Source organism: Populus trichocarpa, chromosome 9 (assembly GCF_000002775.5).
Source record: "Populus trichocarpa isolate Nisqually-1 chromosome 9, P.trichocarpa_v4.1, whole genome shotgun sequence".
NCBI classification, from domain to species: Eukaryota; Viridiplantae; Streptophyta; class Magnoliopsida; order Malpighiales; family Salicaceae; genus Populus; species Populus trichocarpa.
Genome location: NC_037293.2, coordinates 9,896,059 through 9,915,945, shown reverse-complemented (window position 1 = coordinate 9,915,945; position 19,887 = coordinate 9,896,059). Strand labels below are relative to the sequence as shown.

Here is a 19,887-nt window from a genome sequence, read left to right as displayed (position 1 = left end):
CGTTGAATGGTGGGTTTTAGTAAGGCCCGAGTAAACTGCTTTTGCAAGCTCATTTGTCTGGGCTAGATAACGAGGGGCCTCTTTAACTAGATAGAGAGCTACGAAGGGCATTTCAGTAATTATGTCATGTCATCATCACTATAAATCAAAGTCAGGGTTCATTGTCAGCGAACCCTAAACCCTTCATCTTCAAGTATTGCTTTGAAAACGAAAGCAGGGAATTAGAGCCGTTTAAATCTCTCTCTCTTTCTGCAAAAGCATTGTAGTTTTTATCTTTCACATTTATGGGTTTTTCATTACATGTTTACACAGATCTGAGATTTTTCGAGAAAGAGAAGGTGCTGTGATGATGATATTATAATCTCGTTAATCTGATATTAACCATGAGGAAAAACCCTCTAATCCTTTCTGAGCACCTCCTCTTTGTTTATATATATATATATATATATTGTTCTTTTTTTTGGTAAAAACCATTTGATCTATTACATTTTTTTTGTTTAAAGTCCTTTCGAAGAAAATGGTTTGATGTATTATTTGATGGCACTTGCAGTAGTCCTTTCGAGTTCATGAAAAATAATTTGGCATGGAAGTCGGCGTCTACATTCGAGCCTATTACAAGGTTCGGAAGAAAAAGGCTCCATCGAGAAGCGCACGATATAAAAAGAAAACACTATTTTTGCTGTTCCCCCGTCAATTGTGCTTCTGGAAAGAAGAAAAAGTAGGAATGCGGTCGACATGCACAATTCAGACACGCAACTAGAGAAAGATCATAGTTGTCGGTTCGGGATTTAGCTTGGTTAAGTGTACGGATTATTAGGCAAATTTTCGTTTGCCAACGTTAAAAATGATTTAGGATAGGGTAGTGGTGATAGTTTAAAATATATTAAAATAAAAAAAATTATTTTTAATATTAATATATTAAAATAATATAAATTATATATATAAAAAAAATTAAATTTTTTTTTAATTTTAAAAAATACGGTTTCCACGTGTTTCCAACTGGGCCTTAAAATAACCCTGTTTCGGGTGAACAGATCGCCAAATTAATCGGTTGTGCCGAGCAGTGTTTTTATAAAGTATGAGAAAAATACAAGAAATCAACTCAGAAAGGAAAGACAAAACAACCTTTGAATTGTCAAAAACCAGCAAATTCTGCGTATAGAAACCGAACCAGAAAACAAAACTAATAACCCTGTTTTGGGTGAACAGATCGCCAAATTAATCGGTTGTGCCGAGCAGTGTTTATATAAAGTATGAGAAAAATACAAGAAATCAACTCAGAAACGAAAGACAAAACAACCTTTGAATTGTCAAAAACCAGCAAATTCTGCTTATAGAAACCGAACCAGAAAACAAAACTAGAAAGATAAAGAGTTGTAGCAAATTTGTACACAAGAAGATACAGAGAAAACTGTAGCCCCCCCCCCCCCCCCCCCCCCCCAACCAGAAGGAAAAAACGGCAGATAAAACAATGGAGGTACTGGAAGAAGATGAAGAGTACAACTGGAGAGAAGTGAGACTGCCTTCAATGACACGAATAGAACCCGAACCAGAGCTTGAAAGAGAGAAAGGGGAAAGAAGAAGAGGCAGAGACATACTTATAGCGATTGATCATGGGCCAAATAGCAAGCATGCTTTTGATTGGGCTTTGATTCACCTCTGCAGGCTGGCTGACACCATCCATCTTGTCCATGCTGTCTCTAGTATGTTGTGGATATCATAGTTGTATGTTTTGCATAATCGAGTTTTGGAATTTGGCTTGATTTCTTTTATGGGTTTTTTCAGGTGTGCAAAATACTGTTGTTTACGAGACAAGCCAGCAGCTCTTGGAGAAGCTTGCTGTGGAGGCTTTGCAGGTTGCCATGGTTAGTGATCCGCCTTTTATTTTTGTTTAAAATTTTGTTACTCCATTGTTATCATTCAAGAAAGTAATTATTGATTGCGAAATTAGAATAATTAGTATTTTAAGGAAATGTTTTGTTAATCAACTGTTAATTATCTTGATTTTGAATGATCATAAACATTGCGATTGGTTCATGATACATCTATGCATAAATTGCACCTAATATATGATCTGTGTGTTTAATTGCGCGCTCCCTTGATTTTAGTTATGACTTTGGCAATCAAACCATTTTTGCTTTTGTGTTTTGCTTAATGAGTAATGACTGACCAGACATCAAGCTTTTAAATACATAAGCTTTAGTTTAAAACGTTTTGATTCTTGTACTTGTCTTTAATTCGTACTCTTGAAGTGATATGTATAGTATCTCATTATTTTAAGTTCTAAAGTTCTTCAACTATTATCTAGGGGACAACAATCTGCGTTAAATCAATGTTTTCCGCCAATTTATTTTGAATGTTGATTGTTTTTTATTAGGTGAGTACTGTGGCTCGGATTGTGGAAGGGGATGCTGGTAAGATAATTTGCAAGGAAGCAGTAAGGCTAAAGCCTGCAGCAGTGGTGATGGGTACCAGAGGCAGAGGCTTAGTTCAAAGGTTTTTTTTTTTTTTTGCCCCCCACTTACTCCCACTCATCTTCTCTACTTGTGTGCTCATGTCTATCTTTTTTCTGCAGTTTTCTTCAGGGTAGTGCGAGTGAATATTGCTTTCACCACTGTAAAGTAGCACCTGTTATAATTGTTCCTGGGAAAGGTACTCCTACAAAAATGAAATCTTTTTGTTTAATTCACATCGTCATGGAATTTTTATCAAGTTAATCAATTTATTTATTTTTTCCAGAAGCTGGAGATGAATCATTGATATAACAGATTCAGCACTTGAAGGTCATGAAAATCGTTCGAGTGGTTGCATAGGCTAGCAAGGTTCCGAAGAAGTTGATTTTCAATATGTAACAAGAATGTTCTGTAATGCATGATGATAATTATCTGTGCTGTTTTATATGTAATAAGGTTGTGTATTATAGGTATAATAACTACACATTAGAATTTTGATTGATTATTTCAGGATTGCTGTATTATATGCGTGATGATAACTATTTGGTGGATACCTTACACGGCCGCTCTATTCCCAGAATTTTTCAATTTCTGTGGGACTGCATCAGTTAATGTCTAGTGTAAATTTTCAAGATTGCTCTTGGAATTGCATAACATGCTCGCTTCAGCTCTTCGGGCAGTCAAATTTTGAAAAATCGACAAAAATCTCAAAATCTCACCTTAACCTGTTTGAAATCTACTATAGAAGTTCCATAATTAATAGTAGTAGTTCACTGGGCCCAGAATTATCTGGCTGGTTGGTGGAATGGATCCTGATTCCAAATACGGGCCTAGCTGAGTCGGGCTAGGCCATAAAGGAGAAAGAGCTTTAAAAACCCAAACCAGCACTGGACTAGTGGCTCATGGTTGTTTGCAGCCTTGTCTACTATTAAATCTATAATGGGCCCTTCTGAATCAGGCTAATAGCCTATCAAGAAGAAGAAAGAAAAGCCTAAAATAGCAAAAGGCAAAGCCCCACTTCTTTTATACGCGTGGAAATTTTCGAACTTGAGGCACAAACTTCTCAACTGCCAAAAACAGAAACCAAAACCAATTTTACTCTTAACAATTTCTGTTTCATGCTTCTATTGGGTTTTGTTTCGTTCTTCTGTTGGGTAAGAAGACAAAAACATACGACGAAAGCGTTAGGAAACCCTTGAAGAGGGCGAAGAGTACAACTGGAAGGAAGTAAAGCTGCCTTCATTTATTCCTGTGGTACCAAAACCTGAACTTGATAGAGAAACAGGTCAAAGGAGGAGAGGCAGGGGCATTCTTGTAGCCATTGATCATGGGCCTAACAGAAAACATGCATTTGATGCGGCTTGGCTGACACCATTCATCTTGTACATGCAATTCCAGGTATAATGTAATCGAAAAACTATTACACCATTCATCTTGTACATGCAATTCCAGGTATAATGTAATCGAAAAACTATTCTTTCATCAGAATTTGATTATGTAAATGTAAGTAGTTTGCATAAGTGCATTTCATTTTGGGTTTGTAGATATATAAATTGTCTTGTTTATGAAACTACTGAAGGGCTCTGGAGAAGCTTGCCGTTGAGGCATTGCAAGTAGGGATTGAATCCTACTCTTTTTCCTTGATCAAGTAATTGTATACTTCAGATACAATCAAAATCACAGTCTGTATGTTACGTGGTTCTAATCTTAGAAGAGAGAACTCAGAATTGTATGCATAAAATCATTAAATCATTCCTTTTGCCCCCCCCACAAAATTCAGTAGCTTCTTGCCTGTATTTCTGATTTGATATTGTTGAGGAGTTCGACACTATCTAACCTTTTGTGAGATGGTGTTCAGGACTCACTCTTGCCCAGTGGTTATACTCTCTCTAGCTATTTTGTATGTGATAATTTATTGTATCGTTAATAACTCTAGTTTTAGTGTATTGCATTCAGTTTATTATAATCTCATTAACAAAATTTGTGTGGTTTATGTGTAACTAGGTTAAAACTGCGGCTCGGATTGTAGAAGGGGATCCAGGTAAAGTAATTTGCCAGGAAGCAGACAGGTTAAAGCCAGTAGCTGTTGTCTTCGGCACAGGAGGCTCTGGTTTGCTTTCAAAGGTTCTCTACAGTGTTAATATTATCCTCGTTTGGTGTTCTCTTGTTTATTTTTATTTTTTTCCCTCTATTAGATTGTTTCATTGGTTTATTTTTATTTTTTTCCCTCTATTATAATTGTTCCTGGGAAAGGTATTATTGTTTCATTGTTATTTTATTCTGTCATTTCTATTACATTGAATTTCAAATGTTGGGGACTTAAATATGATTTTTCTTTTGTTCTGTGGGCACTTTTTTTCTGAAGCCGAGGACTCACCATTGATGCAGCGGAATTAGCAAGAAACTGCAACTCATGTGAAGGAAAAACATGTTACTATATCAAATATGCAACTATTAACAATAATTTATGCATGTCATTCCTTATTAGCCTACACTATAGACCTGTAACCCGTGCTTCGCCACGGGACTATTAATTTTTTTTTAATGTATAACATAGATGTTTAGGTAACAGTAATATTTTGTAAAAAAACAAGAAAAGCCCAATGTTTGAGTTATTACCTTGATTGGATCCAGTAATATTGAGTAATATAATAGTCTGATTTAATCATAGGCAACGATAGCATACAAGCCGTACAAAAAAATATTTGATTACAATTATCTAAAATAAATAAGCTGTCAATATCTTACCCAAAAAAAAAAAAGATCGTTGGAAACTCACCGTTATTGTCATTCCACTACGAACAATACCCACCACCAGAGAAGACTTTGTTGAGACGGTTCAAACCCAACTACAAAAGAGTAAATGTCGACATTAAAAGAAGCCGCATGGGTCGCTAGAACAACGCCGCAAAAAAAAGAAGTGATCATTTGCCTATATTCAACCAATCAATTCTATTTAATTCAAGAATAACATTTATCTATAAAAATAAACTTAATAAAAAACAATAAATAAAAACACTCGAGAGAACCCGATCAAATTATATAAAAAAAGAATAAAACAAAGGACACAAAAGGTTGGAAAAAAATAGATTTCAATCTCTAATTAAATAAATACCAAAAGATAAAACCGAAAAAACATTAATTTGCTTTAAAAAATATTAAATAAAACAAATAAGTCCCGAGCGAACCCTCTAAAGCTGAGTTAATTTGGAAACTTGCAACTTGTCAAATCTTAGACACAAGCTTAAAAAGTAACTAAAATCCAAACAAATTAAAAGTTGAAGGATGAAATTGAGTAAAAAATAATAATTTGAAAAACTTTGAAAAGAAAAAAAAAACAACAATCAAGATAATGATTATGGAATCTAATAGGAAAAAAATAATGGAGGGTGAAATCGAAAAAAAATCAAATAAAAAATTATCTTAAATTCTATAAATAACAATCAAAAAAATAAAAATTAAGTCTAACAAAGCAAGAACTTGAATGAGGATGAGATTGAAATTTTAATTTCATAAATTATTTAAAATAAAGTAAACAATAAAAAAAAAAAAACATGGACTAAATCCAAAAAAAAAGTTTAATGGTTGATCTGAAAAATTGTAGGGTAGGTGTAAAGACCGCGGAAAAGAGAGAAAATAAAGAAGAATAAAAATCAAATGGCTGCAACGATAAACCGAAGAACTTTTCTATTCACATACTATTTTTTCATAGAGAACATGCCAAGACGCATTGGAAGCAATCTTGAAACATCAATTTTGGCCTCTTGAATCAGTCGCCACGCCCTTCTAAGACGAAAGAGTGGCTGACATGCTGCAACAACATTCATCCGTGTATTTTTTTTAATTTTTTTGATTTATTAAAATACTTAAATAACATCACCCCTATTCATTAATTACAAAAAAAAAAGCAAAAAAAGACACAAATACCCTTCAATCCAAGGGTTAAATTATTTGAAATCAAAAGCGTCAATGTCCTTTCACTGTGAAACAAAAATTAAAATAACAAAAAACCACATCATTAGTTAGTTTTTTTTTATTTGAAAGTAAAAATTTTATTGTGTATTTTTTATATGAAAATACAAAAGTAACCCAGAAGTTAACAAAATTATTTCTGGCAGTGATGTAAATTTATTATTCAATTAAAACACAAAATACACGTCCTGTATCCACAATAAATTTCAAAAAACCTAAATTGTCCTAATTCAAATACTATTTTACTCTTAAACAGTTACCGAAGAGTTTTTTCAAAAAAAAAGTCAAGAAAGAGAGAACACTATTCTTGTCCAAAGTGTGTCATGTTTTCTCCTTCCCTTACAGTTTTTTTCAAAAAAAAAAAAGTCAAGAAGGAGAAAACACTATTCTTTTCCACGGTGTGTGAACAGTGTTTTCTCCTTCTCTTAGAGTTTTTTTTTTTTTTTTAATGACTTGCTGGTTCAGGGAATGCAAGTCGAATTGTGGTTTGGATTCAAAGTTAGCATCAGAAAGTATTTAGTTCTTCATCCTGTTCTAACTGTTCTGTTCGAGCTAGTTGATTCAACTAACGAGCTGTTGCAAATTTGTGGTCCTTAATTATTTGACTGTAGAAACTAGTTCATGCGGAAAAGTATGCTTTACAAGGATTATCATTTTTAGTCTTCGTAATTTTAGCAACTTGGCCTGTTGTTCAAACTAGCGTTGCCCTTTTACAACTTTAAGATCCTACACACAGCTTGGCTTGTCTCAGGGATGGCGATTGCTAGCCTAGTTATGATTCCTACACTGCAGGCTTGGATGGATAGGACTCCTGGACATTGTGTTCCTAATTTTTGTGCTTTTGTTGTCCTTGGCTTAATTCTATTTAACATGTTATGTAGATTCCCTTCCATTAGTATTTTCCATTCAACTTCGAGCGCTAATCTCGCTTGCTTATGCAAAATATATCATGTTACTTTGTCCAAAGAGATCAGATATTAGATTTGTCTTGACTACTTGCAGGATTCTTGTTACAAGGTAAGGACACTGACATGGGAGAATACTAGCTCCAAGAAAAAAAAAATCTCCAGTGACAAACTAAAATACACACATAGCCAAGAGAATCTTTGTGGGTGTTAGCTTTATATACCTTGGAATTGCACTATGTGAAAGGTGGAGAGAAAAACCTCAAATATTAGGAAGAGAAAAATTCACAGAAAGCAAAAATGGGACCAAGAAAGAGAGGGCTATATCATCTTTCGCCATCCATAGAAAACAAAGAGAATCAAAGAGATCTTGCCTTTGGATGAGGCCAGGTCCACCCATTTCACTATTCTATATGGCTTGAAAACGAAGGCAGCCTGAGGCTCTTGATAATCCAAGAACAGGAGGATGCTGTGAAGGTGTAGCAGCCTCTAGTGGTCCCCGGCATGTTGCCAAAACCAACAATGAAAGGCTCCTTTCTTATTAATTAAGATTTGACTATTGGGAGGTATGTCTGTTAATAATGTACATGCAAGACATAAACTCTTCATAGGCACAGAACACACAACTGCATGTGAAAATTCAAGCTTACTGTTTCACATTTTGGTCACCTAAACCTTTCAAATGATGTCAAGATTGTAACTTGTTACCAAGAGAAGAAACAAGATGATAAACCAATTTGAACACCCTACATTGCAAGTCTCCAAAGGATATTTTTCTAGGCCATTTTACCAGTTTGGTGACCAAATGATACTTTCATAAAGATGGTTCTGGTTTGTTATCTAAAACAACACAAAACAATAGAAATACTTGAAAGAAACCTAAAGCTTAAGTTCGTGCCTAGTCCTTTTCTTTTTCTCTGAAACGAGTAGTTAATGTACTTCTGTATCTGAATAGCATTCTTGTCATCTTATCTGGAATTGTCCATACTGGTATTGGGTTCATAGAGCTCTTGTAGTTAATGCATGGACTTGGTAAAGCACCGAAGCCGTTACAGCTTTGGTAATGGTACATATCTCACATGTCACCCACTTTTGTTTTCAAAAACATAGAAAATTTCTTACTCTGTATCATTTTATCAGATATCTACAAAAGGGAATTAAGGTAAGCAACTTGAATTAGGGTCATTATCATACTAGATCATTGCCTTTTTCGTTGCCTGGAAAGAAGAAACTTGTCAAATGGTTAGGAATTGATGGTTAATGGGAGTATTTAGTAATTTAAATGATCTCATACGGGGGATTAACTTCGTAGTTAATGAGGTGTGTTTCTTCCTTGATTGCATTGTAAACGACATATCTTGGATCAGGATGAAAGAGGTGGGCTTTGTCCTCCCCAGAATTCCACCTAATCGTGAGAGAGAGAGAGAGAGAGGCATAATGATCCATCATAAATGCAATATATTAATGTACGTTAGGACATGAAAACCACTCTAACGAATTCATGCTTCTTATTCTCAATTTATTGCCTAATTATCAAAGTATCAATCAATCTTATATATTGTTCTGCTCTAAAGGAAGCTGAGAAGGTCCGCCGTAGGCTCATGTCCGCTGGTCTTAATTAAACCTGTCACTCATGTTCATCCAACAGAGGGACAACTTGCGCCACAGGACTAACCAGGACAGGTTTTGGTGTAAATTACAAGCAACTTGTGGCCTTTCTAAACATGTTTTGAGTGATGAATATAGTGCAAGTTATAATTGATAAGTTAAAAGTTAAAATTTTTAATTAAATCAAGATTTTTATAACTATATATATTTATAACTTTCTTTAGTCAAGAGTAAAAAATACAGCTTGAATCATTTTGTAGAAGTTATAAGAGTTCGCAACTATAATTACAACTTTCTTCAGCCAAAAGTAAAAAATTAGGAGAAACTAGTCGATGTAAAGGCCACGCGTTTCTAGTAAATCCGTGAAGCAGGACCTTAGGTTTCTATCCCTTCATTCAGTCCAAGTTTCATTGCCCTACCAATGCTTAAATTGCCTTCAACCCTAATTCTTTGGTCCCCCCCTCTATCGCGATCGACCATTACGGTGCAAGGAAATCATTATGGCGTGATTGCTATGTATACATTGCGAGAAAGAGAAGGCTTTGATGTTAATAGATATCGATTTTATTCATACTATGTCGAAAGTATACATACAACTATATACGTCATGTACTTAGAGAAGTAAAAGAATCAGGACCAAAGGCAATGTGAATAAAATCTTCTTCAGGAATTGTATAAATTGATATTCTGATTCACATCTCCATCTTCAGATTGCTAGCTTCAATAGAACCTGTAAAAGTTAGACAACATTTAGAATCCATTGCCAATCTTGGTAGAATACGAGTCATCACATTGTGCGATTTGAAAATGGGAGGCAGGGGAATTTAGGAACAGGAAAACCCAGACTCGTTATCCAATGGTTTCTCTTTCATCCAACTAGTAAATTAAATTCCAACATGATAAACAATCATAAGTAGCAAGAACTATTTTATTGTAAGAATTATAGACTTCGCCATGTATTTACCAAGGGACCCATTTTTGTGCCATCAATTGGCAAGAGAGAGATGGCCATGATTCTTTACACAGCCAAAATGCTTTGCAACTTTGAGTGGTTTTCCTTTATAAAGAAAGAATTGTGTGAAACTTAATAGTCATAGAAAAGAATCAGCGGCTTCGATCATTTGGAAGAATTGATAGGAAGTTCCCTGTGACCAACTTTCTCCATCTCTATCACGAAGACTCATTTCAGTCCCAAAGCAAAATCATTAACTTTTGTGGGGTTCTCTATGCTCTCCATCATTGGTACTTAAAACTCACTTTGCTTTGTTTTTTAGCCTTATGGATTTATCAGATTAATAAAGTGAAGATAAAAAAGACATGATAATTTTATCTTGCCTGTAAATGGCTGAGTTGGGAAGGATGTTTGTCTTCCTTGATCAAAAGCTACATTGTAAAGATTTTGTAGATCAGCATCCCAGGCTGGTGGGGGATGGGCTTGCTGCAAGATAAGTAGGATAAGATTAGAAGAAACTAAACCATAAGAAATTACAGATAAATGGACAGAAATAAAAAAGTGAACAAAGGCATTACAGTGAAGCAGGATGAGTCAAGAAATGTTTCAGGAATAGATTCAGGAGAACTGGTGGTCCTTTTAAGCCCCATATCAGGAGGATCTGTCCCCATATCCAATCCACAGCATGTAACTAATTGTTGTTGTGCTGGATTAAACTGAAGGTATGCAGGATTAGTCATATCTGATGACATCCCAATGGTGGGAAAATTGACTGAACAAGCAGGAAAGGCCTGCTGATTGAAACAAAAAGGAGTTCATCAGTAACAAATATATAAACTACTAACAAACACTTGAAGTATTTGTTTGGTTGCTAAATATACCACTCTGAGAAAAGATACTTTACCTCTCTGGCAAATAAGTTGTCAAAGTTGAAGTCAAGCCTTGGATTTACAGCAGCTAGTTTCATTGACAAGAACTGTTCCAGAATTTGGGACAAATAAATATTTTTGAAGAACAATAACCACACAAATATTATCATTAGAGAATTACCATTGATTACTAATTACCTCTACTTGTCTCTGAAGTGATTGAACATAGTTAATGATCTCATCAAGCATGCCTGCCTTACCAGTGATTTTGTTACACCCTGGTACCAAATCTTGAAGATACTTCATTCTTTCACTGATTTTTTCCCTCCTCACCTGCATAACACACACCACAATATATGCTACATATTAGACAGGATTTCTAAATAAAATCTGCAGAGCAGAGGAAAAAGGGGTTGATCAAAACAGTAAAGAAAATATTAAAATCCCTACTCACTCTTTCAGCTAAGCTGTGGCTATCAGTAGCTTGACCGCGACGTGCCCTGACATGAATGTAATCCGGCTTTTGAACCTCAGTTACTTTGGAATTGTCCTTCGAATTCCCAGCAGAACTTTCTTTGTTACTGTTATTGTTTTTGTTGGTGTTATTGTTGCGACTGTTTTTGTTGTTATTTTTCTCTGTGATCTTTGACTCTCCTTCCTCTGCACATCCTTTGATCCTTTTGTCCCTGGTGTCTTCTTCTGCATCAACCTACAGTACCATACCCCAAAAAAAAAAAAAGTTTCATTAATTATTCCAAGAAAATCAATCAAACAATTGAATTCCTTGAGATACTTTGCTTGATGTTTTCATTTCAGCTTGAACAAAATTGTAAGCAGAACAGAATAAAAACAACATACATAACAATTCTGCAGTGAGAAATCAAGATTTTGTACAACGTTTCAAAGAAACGATGATCAAACACACACCAAAAAAGAAATAAAGAGAAAAAATAAAACAGACCTTTGAGTTGTTTTGTTTATTATCAACCTTTCTCTTCTTGGAACTCTCTCTTCCAACCCCGGAACTAATCTTATCTGACACAACAGACTCTGAGCCTTTCACTGTAGCCGCTGCCACAGCAGCGACCGCCGCCGGCGGGCAGCTAGAAATCCTAGAAATGGCACCATAATTCAACTCAAAACCTGACCCATTATCATACAGCGGGCCAACACCAAGCCCCACAACATGGTCATTATTCCAACCATTATCCACCAAACCCGGGTCAGGTTTCACAGACCGGGTCACCACCTCACTTAAACCACCCTCATGAAACCCAGCTTGTTGAAACACACCGGTCAGTTCAGTAAAATAACTAATCTCTTGCTGTTGTAGTTGAACCTGTTGCTGCTGCTGCTGTTCTTGTTGCCATTTGATACAAGCTCTTTGTCTCTCGAGCACTGTTATGTCAGTACAGTGCAACATATTCTCTCCACCACCAGCTGGTAACAATGCTCTATTGATCATCAGTTCCCCAAGAAACCAATTCAAGAAAAAAAACAAAGAAAGAAAGCTTAAAAATCTATAATAATGGGAACCGTAAATATAGTATAGAGGTAGAGTAGTAGTGTGGCACAGCAAATGTATAATATTGAATGAAGGGTACGTGTATATTTATTGTTGGGGGTGGGGTGGGGGGGTGGGGTGGGGGGGTGGGGGGGGGGGAAGTGAAGGGGAAAGAGAAGAATGAGGTAAAAGAAGGGAAAGGGAGGGTGGGGTATATATAAATGGTAGAGAAAAAGGAGGGTGTGGTGGCCGGAATCTGAAAGTCTACTGGGCTGGAGCTGGAGGGTTAATTAAGAGAGAGAGGTGGAAATGTTGGGGCAGAGAGCCATCGAATGTATCCATAACCAGAGGCCGTGGGCAGTGGGGTCCACTGACATGACTGCCACGTGGTGGTGTCCGAAGAAAGAAAGAAAACGGCGATGGGGGTAGATTGATGGATATTGTCTGATCAAAGATTAGATTAGAAAAGTCTGTTCCGTTGTGGATACACGGGAACACTGTAATGGGGTTCGAGCACGTAATACACTATGCTTAATTAAGGAAGTTTGAGTCAAAGGTTGTTTATGGATGATGTGAGTGTTTAATGTTTAAACTTGATCACTGGTACTGTTTAGTGGATACACGGGAAAAACTGTTTAATGTTTAAACACTGTAATGTGGATACATATGAGGTGTAAGAGTGGTTGTGTATTTATATATATACTAGGATATTAGCATGTGCAGATAAATAATAATTTTTTAAAAATATAAAATAAATATAAAAAGTATAATATTTTAATTATTTTGAATCTATTGATCGTGACAGATTCAAGAACCTTAAATTTAGCTACAAAGCGGCACCTAATAGCATTAGGTCTGACGACCATGCCAGACCCAATAGCTATTGGGTCTGGCGGGAATATCGGACCCAAAAGTATTGGGTTTGCTGCCGAGCCAGATCCAATATGTTTGGGTCTAGTGGCCGAGCTAGTCCAATATCATTGGGTATAGCTGCAGAGCCAGACTCAATAGCATTGAGTTTGAAATTGTAATGCAAAATATTTTTAAGAGTATTTTTTACTAGAAAATAATTTAAATAAGTTTTTTATTATTATTTTTAACAAGAGCACTTCAAATTATATATACATAAAAACACACACACACTAAAACAATGCATCAATATAATATTGTTTCAAGGTAAATATACCTTTAAAATACAAAAACAAACAAGTTTTAAAGAAAGTATGACAAAAAAAAATGTGATTAAGTTTAGTGTGTGTGTAAAACCCATATGAATTAAAACAAATATTCATTGGGTCAAAAAAAAATGCAAAGATTATAAATATAAAAATGTCATTGGGTCTGGCTAGGCAACCAGGCCCAACTAGATCCAAAAACATTAGGTCTGGCTGTCGAGCCCGACTTAATAGCACTAGGTCTGGCTGCGGAGCCAGGCCTAATATCCGTGGATTTAACTGAGAAACCAGACCCAATAGCATTAATTTTTGCTATTTAGCTAGACCCAATATATATGAGTTTGGCTGGAGTTTGGCTGTGAAGCAAGACCCAATATCTATGGATTTGATAGCCAAGCCAAACTCAACAATACTTTTTGACTAAAAAAACAAAAAAAGACAACATCTCCGGTGCTATAGTGTCATCTACAATGCCAACACTTTATGACAACTAAGCTAGACCCGAATGCTATTAGGCCTAACTTGACTGCTAGACCCAACATTTTTGACTAAAAAATAGAAACCCAACAGCACTTTTAGACTAAAAAACAGAAAAGACAACGCCCTTTGGTTCTATAATGTCATCCACAATGCAAACACTCTATATCTACAGTGCAGTTCACGGTGCAACGAGTCTATGTACATAGTACTTGCATAATGTTTTTCCCATGCATTTTCCGTGGGTCTGGCAGCCAAGCCAGACACAGTACTTTTTGACTAAAAAAACATAAACTCAGCAACATTTTTTGACTAAAAAACAAAAAAGTCAACACCCCCTTGTGCTACAGTGCAAATGCTCTATGTATGCAGCGTGGTTTACAATGCAATGAGTCCATGTATATAGTACACGCACAATATTTTTTCCACACGTTTTAAAATATAGTATAATATACATACCCTTGACGAGCAACATTCACAATTAATATTAATAATTAATAAATTATAACTCAATTGTTATTGTAATCGTTTTATTATTATTGTTGACAGCATCTTAAAAAAAAAATAGTTCGAATCATTTTTTATAGTAAGGAAAAAAAAAACATCTTCATGCATGGCTTCATTGGAATGTTAACTAATTAAATTTATTTTTTTAAATTCAAAATTTTAGTAAAACTACAAAAAACAATCAACGATACACTATCTCTAGTATATGAACTTGTCCAAAATTTTGCAGGGAAAAAAAAGTTAAAAATAGCGTTGTAAGTTAAAAGTTTTGATAAAATAACATCGTTTTAAAAAAAATTTAGCGAAATAACACGTTTTTATATTATCGTGCTTTTAAAGTGCACCATTTACTAAACATAGATATTCCTAAGCGCAACAATTTAACATGTAGCTTTATTTACAATCATTTTACTCAACCGATCACCCGATTGGATCTAGTTATATAAATTGGTTGACCGTTTCATGCAAAAAAACATAATTTTATAAACTTTTGCTTCCAAATATGTCTTATGCGTTAAAATATATATTTTTATCAAACTTGTAGACCCAGATTGAAATCTTAAAAGCTTTTGTTTATTTAGTAGTTGTCTTGTATTTTTCATTTTCAATGATTTAGTCAGGCTTGTAATTATGAGTGATTTTGAGCGGTCAGGTATGAGTTTTTCATAACTAGATAAGAATCTACCCGAGATGTGTTACGTGAATGGCCTAACAGATACATTAATGGATTAGTGAGACAGGTCCAGGTCCAAGATGAGATGTGGTCGCACGAGGTCAGGTATGAGTTTTTCATAATTAGATAATAATCTACTCGAGATGTGTTACGTAAATGGCCTAACAAATATATTTATGGATAAGTGAAACATCAATTAATATTTTATTGTGGTTCTCAGTCATAATATTTAACTGATATTGCAATTCAGAATTACAATGTCTAAAAATATGTTATTTAGTTAAAACTTTACTATTATATTAACTTTCTATTTGTTATTTTGTATGTTAATCGAACGAATTTATCCGTCTATGTGTGGGTAGCATGCACGCATTACAACAAAATTTACTTTCATCAAGTACAAGACGAGCAATTTATCCTTGAGCAGGAGCAAGGGTGTCGGTGTTCCTTCCGGCTTTCAATTAAAAATGCTTAAACTCGTGTCATTCATGCATCCACATGTAAAACGTGTTTTCCTTTCAATTAACCTCTCGATATTTCTTTCATCAAATTGGGATCTATGCCATGCCAGGTCTCAATTAAATACTAGCAACTCTCACATTATTTGAAAGCTCGAGGGAGTTTTAAATTCAGGATTAATGATAATATCTTTAATTTAGTTATTTTTTTTATATATATTTTTTTAATTTAACCTGACCGGGTTTGATTTTAAAAGTGATCTATTATATCTTTAAATTTCTTAATAATTGTGTTGAGTTATTATATAGTATTTGATTTTACAGTAATGATGATTTTTAAAAATATTTAATTTTTTTTATATCAATACATTAAAATAATAAAAAAATTAAAATATTAATTTAAAATAAAAAAATTATTATTTTTCAAAAACATGCCAAACACTACTTATCTAGCTGTATGCTATGATGTGAATGGTTAGCTAACTAGCACTAAGTGTTGTTTGCAGTAGCAAGCGGGTGCTGTTCGCGAGTTTTTACATATATAGCTATTTTTATTTTGTAGAGTGCGGTAAATGTGGTTTTGTAAACAATTATTTATTTTTTTTAAAAAGATTATTATATATATATATTTATTTATTTTTGATACACTAGTATCAAAATTAATTTTTTTTAAAATATGTTTTTAAAACAAATTAATACTACCACACTCTTAATATCCCCATTGAAAAAAGAGAGTAGTTGCGTTACAGACAAGCAAGAGATCGATGTTACTCAACATCAATAAAGAAGAAGAAATCAGAGTACAAAAACACGCATGACTAGGGAAAAAGAATGAAAAGACAGAGAGAGGGAGAGAGAACATCTTTTTCTGGCCATGTTTTTCTCATTTAATTTTTGCCCACACCTCGTTCAATAGGAAGATATTGTGAGTGCTATTTATAAAATTAATTCATAAAATCATTAGTATAATAGATGTGGTTTTGAATATTAGATCAAATCCCATGCATTTTATTCATATATATAAATAATTCAGAAAATATAAATTGTGTGATTTTGTTTTATTCAATAGACAATAAAGGAAAATACATGGTATTAAAAAATACTACTACTATATAAGTGAGCTGGTTTGATGGTTAAGAGATTTTACTATTTAATTTTGATTATCATACTTGCATTTTTTATTTTTTATTTTTTTAAAAGAAAAAGCTCGATCACCTCATAATGGCATTATGGGCTCTACATGTTTAACTTTGGGTTCTATTGGGCCCGTGAAGGATGGCGGTCAACTAGGCCCGGGTTACGTCTCGACCCACATGCACGCTTACACTTGTTGATTAACCAGTGCATTCTGACCTGACATGGAAGATGACGTGGAGAAACGGGGTGTTTGATTTTTCTCATGGGCAGCTGGTAAAGGAAATCACGTGTAAGAGATTGCGGAGGAGATAGAGAGAGAGTAAAGGCAATGCCCAGTGAAAGCTTAAATAACCACTCGTGAGAATCACGTGTCTTATGTATTGGTTGTTTGAAGGTTGTTTTTGTGTGAGAAGCCTTCTGGAGACTCAATTACGTCATTGCATGCTATGTCACCTCAATTACCTTCAACTAATTTTAGCTATTAATTTAATATAAATTGATTTTTAAATATTTTAATTTCTATTTTATTTTATGATAAAAATAATCTACATGGAATAAGAAGCTAGCTCGCTCTTATCTTCTATTTATTTTTAAAAATATAAAACACGTGGAAAATGATTTCGTTTTTTAAAAACATAAAAATAATTTAGTTTTTTTAAATATTTATATCAAGCTAAAGAATATAAAAATCAGAACAACCAGAGCGGATAAAACAGGAGTTTCCGTCCCTAACTTGCATTAGCCAGCAAGTTAGACCGATACAAGTTCAAGATCTAGAGTAACACTTACCAGGTTAAACTGTATGGTCAAGAAAGACGGTTGAATTAGACACCAATCCTAGGTTAGAACAGTGATATATATATATATGAAATATGTAACAGCGTACCAGATATATTATGGTTGTGTTTTTTGTCACAGATCCACACCTAATAAAAGCTTCGAGGATTTGAAATATTGTTGTGTACGTATAATATATATGTCAAGGGATCGCTATCACATCCTTGTATAATCGATCGTTTGGTCATTGTAACGAGAGGTAACAAAAAAACCTTTCAGTGAAACGACACGGGGCTGCGTTTACATGGGCTAGTTGTCTCGACATTAGAGCTGTCTCTCGTATCATTGTTCTAAAGTAAACATCACATACTGTGCCATAACATGTCACTTGCATGGCGAGACCTTAACAAATTTAACACGAACAATCATGTGCTTTATAATAATTATTATTATTATTCTTTTTTGGTCAATATATTAACAGTATATTGGAGCCCAAATCAAGCTTGAAGCGATATTGGGAGGTAAGGGTTTACAAGATATAATTTGGCTAGGTGATCAGAACAATTCCAGAGAGGATGAAGGCAACTTCCATTATAACCTACCGGGTCCCCTCGCTCCATATTTCTCCTCCTTCGACTTTATTATTAAGCAGCAAGTCTCTCCTTATCCCCTAGCTAGTTGCTTAAACTTACACATGGACGTCTTGTATTATACCACAACTAAAGGCAATTAATGGGACCTATCTTTGTCACTCTCATTTCTCCCATCACTTTCTTCCTTGCCTGGATCGATAGAAAACTACTGTTTTGTTGCCCATTAAGTTTTTGGTGGCTTTCTTTACCTCAATCAAGCTGTTTCTACTTTATATTTGGGGGTTTGGGTTTGACTTATACAGCCACAACTACAGTGTATTTTATCCGAAAATGCTTTTCCTTTAGGGTGCAACATAGCTCTGCATGATCACATGAATACTCCTGATCATACGATATTAAATATTAATTTAATTAAGGGTTTTTTCTTGCTGATTTATGAAACGACAATATTTAGCTAGAAGTGGGATTTTGTTCTTTTCTAGCAAATTCCACAGGCAAACAACGTACATTGAAAATGGAAAATAATTTATCTTACGGTCATTTTTTAATTTCTTTAAACAGATCGGTTGTGATCTTATGATATATAATAATTGATAAATATGCAATTGTATTGACCTTATCAAGAATCATGGATTCTACAAATGATTACACATCCTCTCAAAACATCATTTTTTCTGCATTTAATTACATGGCATATTTCTTAGTTGCCGGCCCTAATTTTCTTTCACTGTATATATACTCAAAATAAAATAAAATGTCTCGTTTTTAATTAAAGATAATCCGATTATGGCTCCGGATTAAGGTTTTTCAATGGGTGCTCCCCGCCTTCATTTCTCGTTCCGAATACTCTTGTCCTTCCCTCCTTCCCTGCCTTGACTTAAAAGACCTCCAAAAAATGAGAGTGAGTTCTCTGCTCACCCTTGTTTGTAAAAGGATATCCCGTTCTGGCATAGAATATGGATTTTCTTTATTTTTAGTCTTTCAACTTTAGGAATTACCGGATACTATAAATTTCATAAAAGAGATGAGATGGGAACGTGAAACCTTTTTTTTTCTCCGTTTTAATAATTATTCTCTTTCACAATAAAAAAATAATTTATTTTCAATCAAGTATGAAGTAGGCTTTGTTTGTGGGTATATATACATTCTCTATATCTGAACCTCAATAAAAAAATCATCCTCGATTACAATTAGCAAGCTAACCCACGTACGTACTGCTGCCTTGGACTAAACCCTCGAAAGAGGTGAACCATGGATTATACAATGCAACCAAACTGATCGAGTTCACGTTGCCACTATAGAATTTATAGATGTCTGACCTTCGAGTAAGGTAACAGGCATCGATCCCACTTTTTCCATGGACAGTTTCATCAGGTTAATTGCCACAATAGAATTTATAGATGTCTGACCTGGGAGTAAGGTAACTGACATCCCACTTTTTCCATGCACAGTTTTATCAGCTAATTGAAAAATACAAGCACCATTACTAATTGACACTCGAGAGATAATATTGAAGGTCCTCCTATACTATCTTTGAATCGAAACAATAATGGAGGGGAGAGATACATATATAATGGGATGGGTAAGGAAACATTGAGGCAATGAAAGATTGCAGAAGATCCGATGTAAAGGAAATCCTAGCTCTTGCAGATCCTCTCGTCTCTATTATAATTAAGGTCTCGAGGTGTATGTGTGGGTGTGAGAGAGAAATGTTGGGCTCTTTGGAAACTGTTCTGTCTTTTGCTCCATTACCAATCATATACAGACGAATACCATGGGCCTGGTATTTTTTTAATGAATCAGTGTGTTCTATTTTTTAATCTGTTT

General features: G+C 34.6%; 2 protein-coding genes and 1 non-coding gene across 4 annotated transcripts; 2 read left to right on the top strand and 1 right to left on the bottom strand.

The window, feature by feature from the left end:
* The first annotated feature begins 339 nt into the window (after positions 1–339).
* On the top strand, positions 340–414 carry LOC112328710 (small nucleolar RNA U30). Its single transcript, XR_002983899.1, has one exon. It is a non-coding gene; the product is annotated as a small nucleolar RNA U30 (small nucleolar RNA).
* A 645-nt stretch (positions 415–1,059) lies between these two features.
* On the top strand, positions 1,060–3,011 carry LOC7464025 (uncharacterized). Its single transcript, XM_002313006.4, has 5 exons — positions 1,060–1,703; positions 1,786–1,865; positions 2,378–2,496; positions 2,576–2,652; positions 2,740–3,011. The coding sequence occupies exons 1-5, from the start codon at positions 1,472–1,474 to the stop codon at positions 2,763–2,765; spliced, it is 534 nt and encodes a 177-aa protein (XP_002313042.1). The 5' UTR covers positions 1,060–1,471; the 3' UTR covers positions 2,766–3,011.
* Positions 3,012–9,479: 6,468 nt separating this feature from the next.
* Positions 9,480–12,406, bottom strand: LOC7456372 (transcription factor bHLH63). 2 transcript variants are annotated; one of them, XM_002313461.4, is made up of 7 exons: positions 11,721–12,406; positions 11,214–11,468; positions 10,958–11,092; positions 10,795–10,866; positions 10,469–10,684; positions 10,274–10,376; positions 9,480–9,668 (listed from the first exon to the last, which is right to left on the bottom strand). In XM_002313461.4, the coding sequence occupies exons 1-7, from the start codon at positions 12,222–12,224 to the stop codon at positions 9,631–9,633; spliced, it is 1,323 nt and encodes a 440-aa protein (XP_002313497.2). In that variant the 5' UTR covers positions 12,225–12,406; the 3' UTR covers positions 9,480–9,630. The 2 variants fall into 2 exon arrangements, with proteins under 2 accessions (XP_002313497.2, XP_002313791.1); XM_002313755.4 differs by having other exon boundaries at positions 10,469–10,681.
* Between the last annotated feature and the right edge of the window lie 7,481 nt (positions 12,407–19,887).

Excerpts from the sequence above, each read along its gene's own strand:
- LOC7464025 (XM_002313006.4), top strand. The coding sequence starts at position 1,472 with ATGGAGGTACTGGAAGAAGATGAAGAGTACAACTGGAGAGAAGTGAGA. Across the intron at positions 1,704-1,785 it reads TCTTGTCCATGCTGTCTCTA|GTGTGCAAAATACTGTTGTT; the intron begins GTATGTTGTGGA and ends GGGTTTTTTCAG. Across the intron at positions 2,497-2,575 it reads GGCAGAGGCTTAGTTCAAAG|TTTTCTTCAGGGTAGTGCGA; the intron begins GTTTTTTTTTTT and ends TTTTTTCTGCAG.
- LOC7456372 (XM_002313461.4), bottom strand. The coding sequence starts at position 12,224 with ATGATCAATAGAGCATTGTTACCAGCTGGTGGTGGAGAGAATATGTTG. Across the intron at positions 10,377-10,468 it reads TTGACTCATCCTGCTTCACT|CAAGCCCATCCCCCACCAGC; the intron begins GTAATGCCTTTG and ends CTTATCTTGCAG. Across the intron at positions 9,669-10,273 it reads CCCAACTCAGCCATTTACAG|GTTCTATTGAAGCTAGCAAT; the intron begins GCAAGATAAAAT and ends TAACTTTTACAG.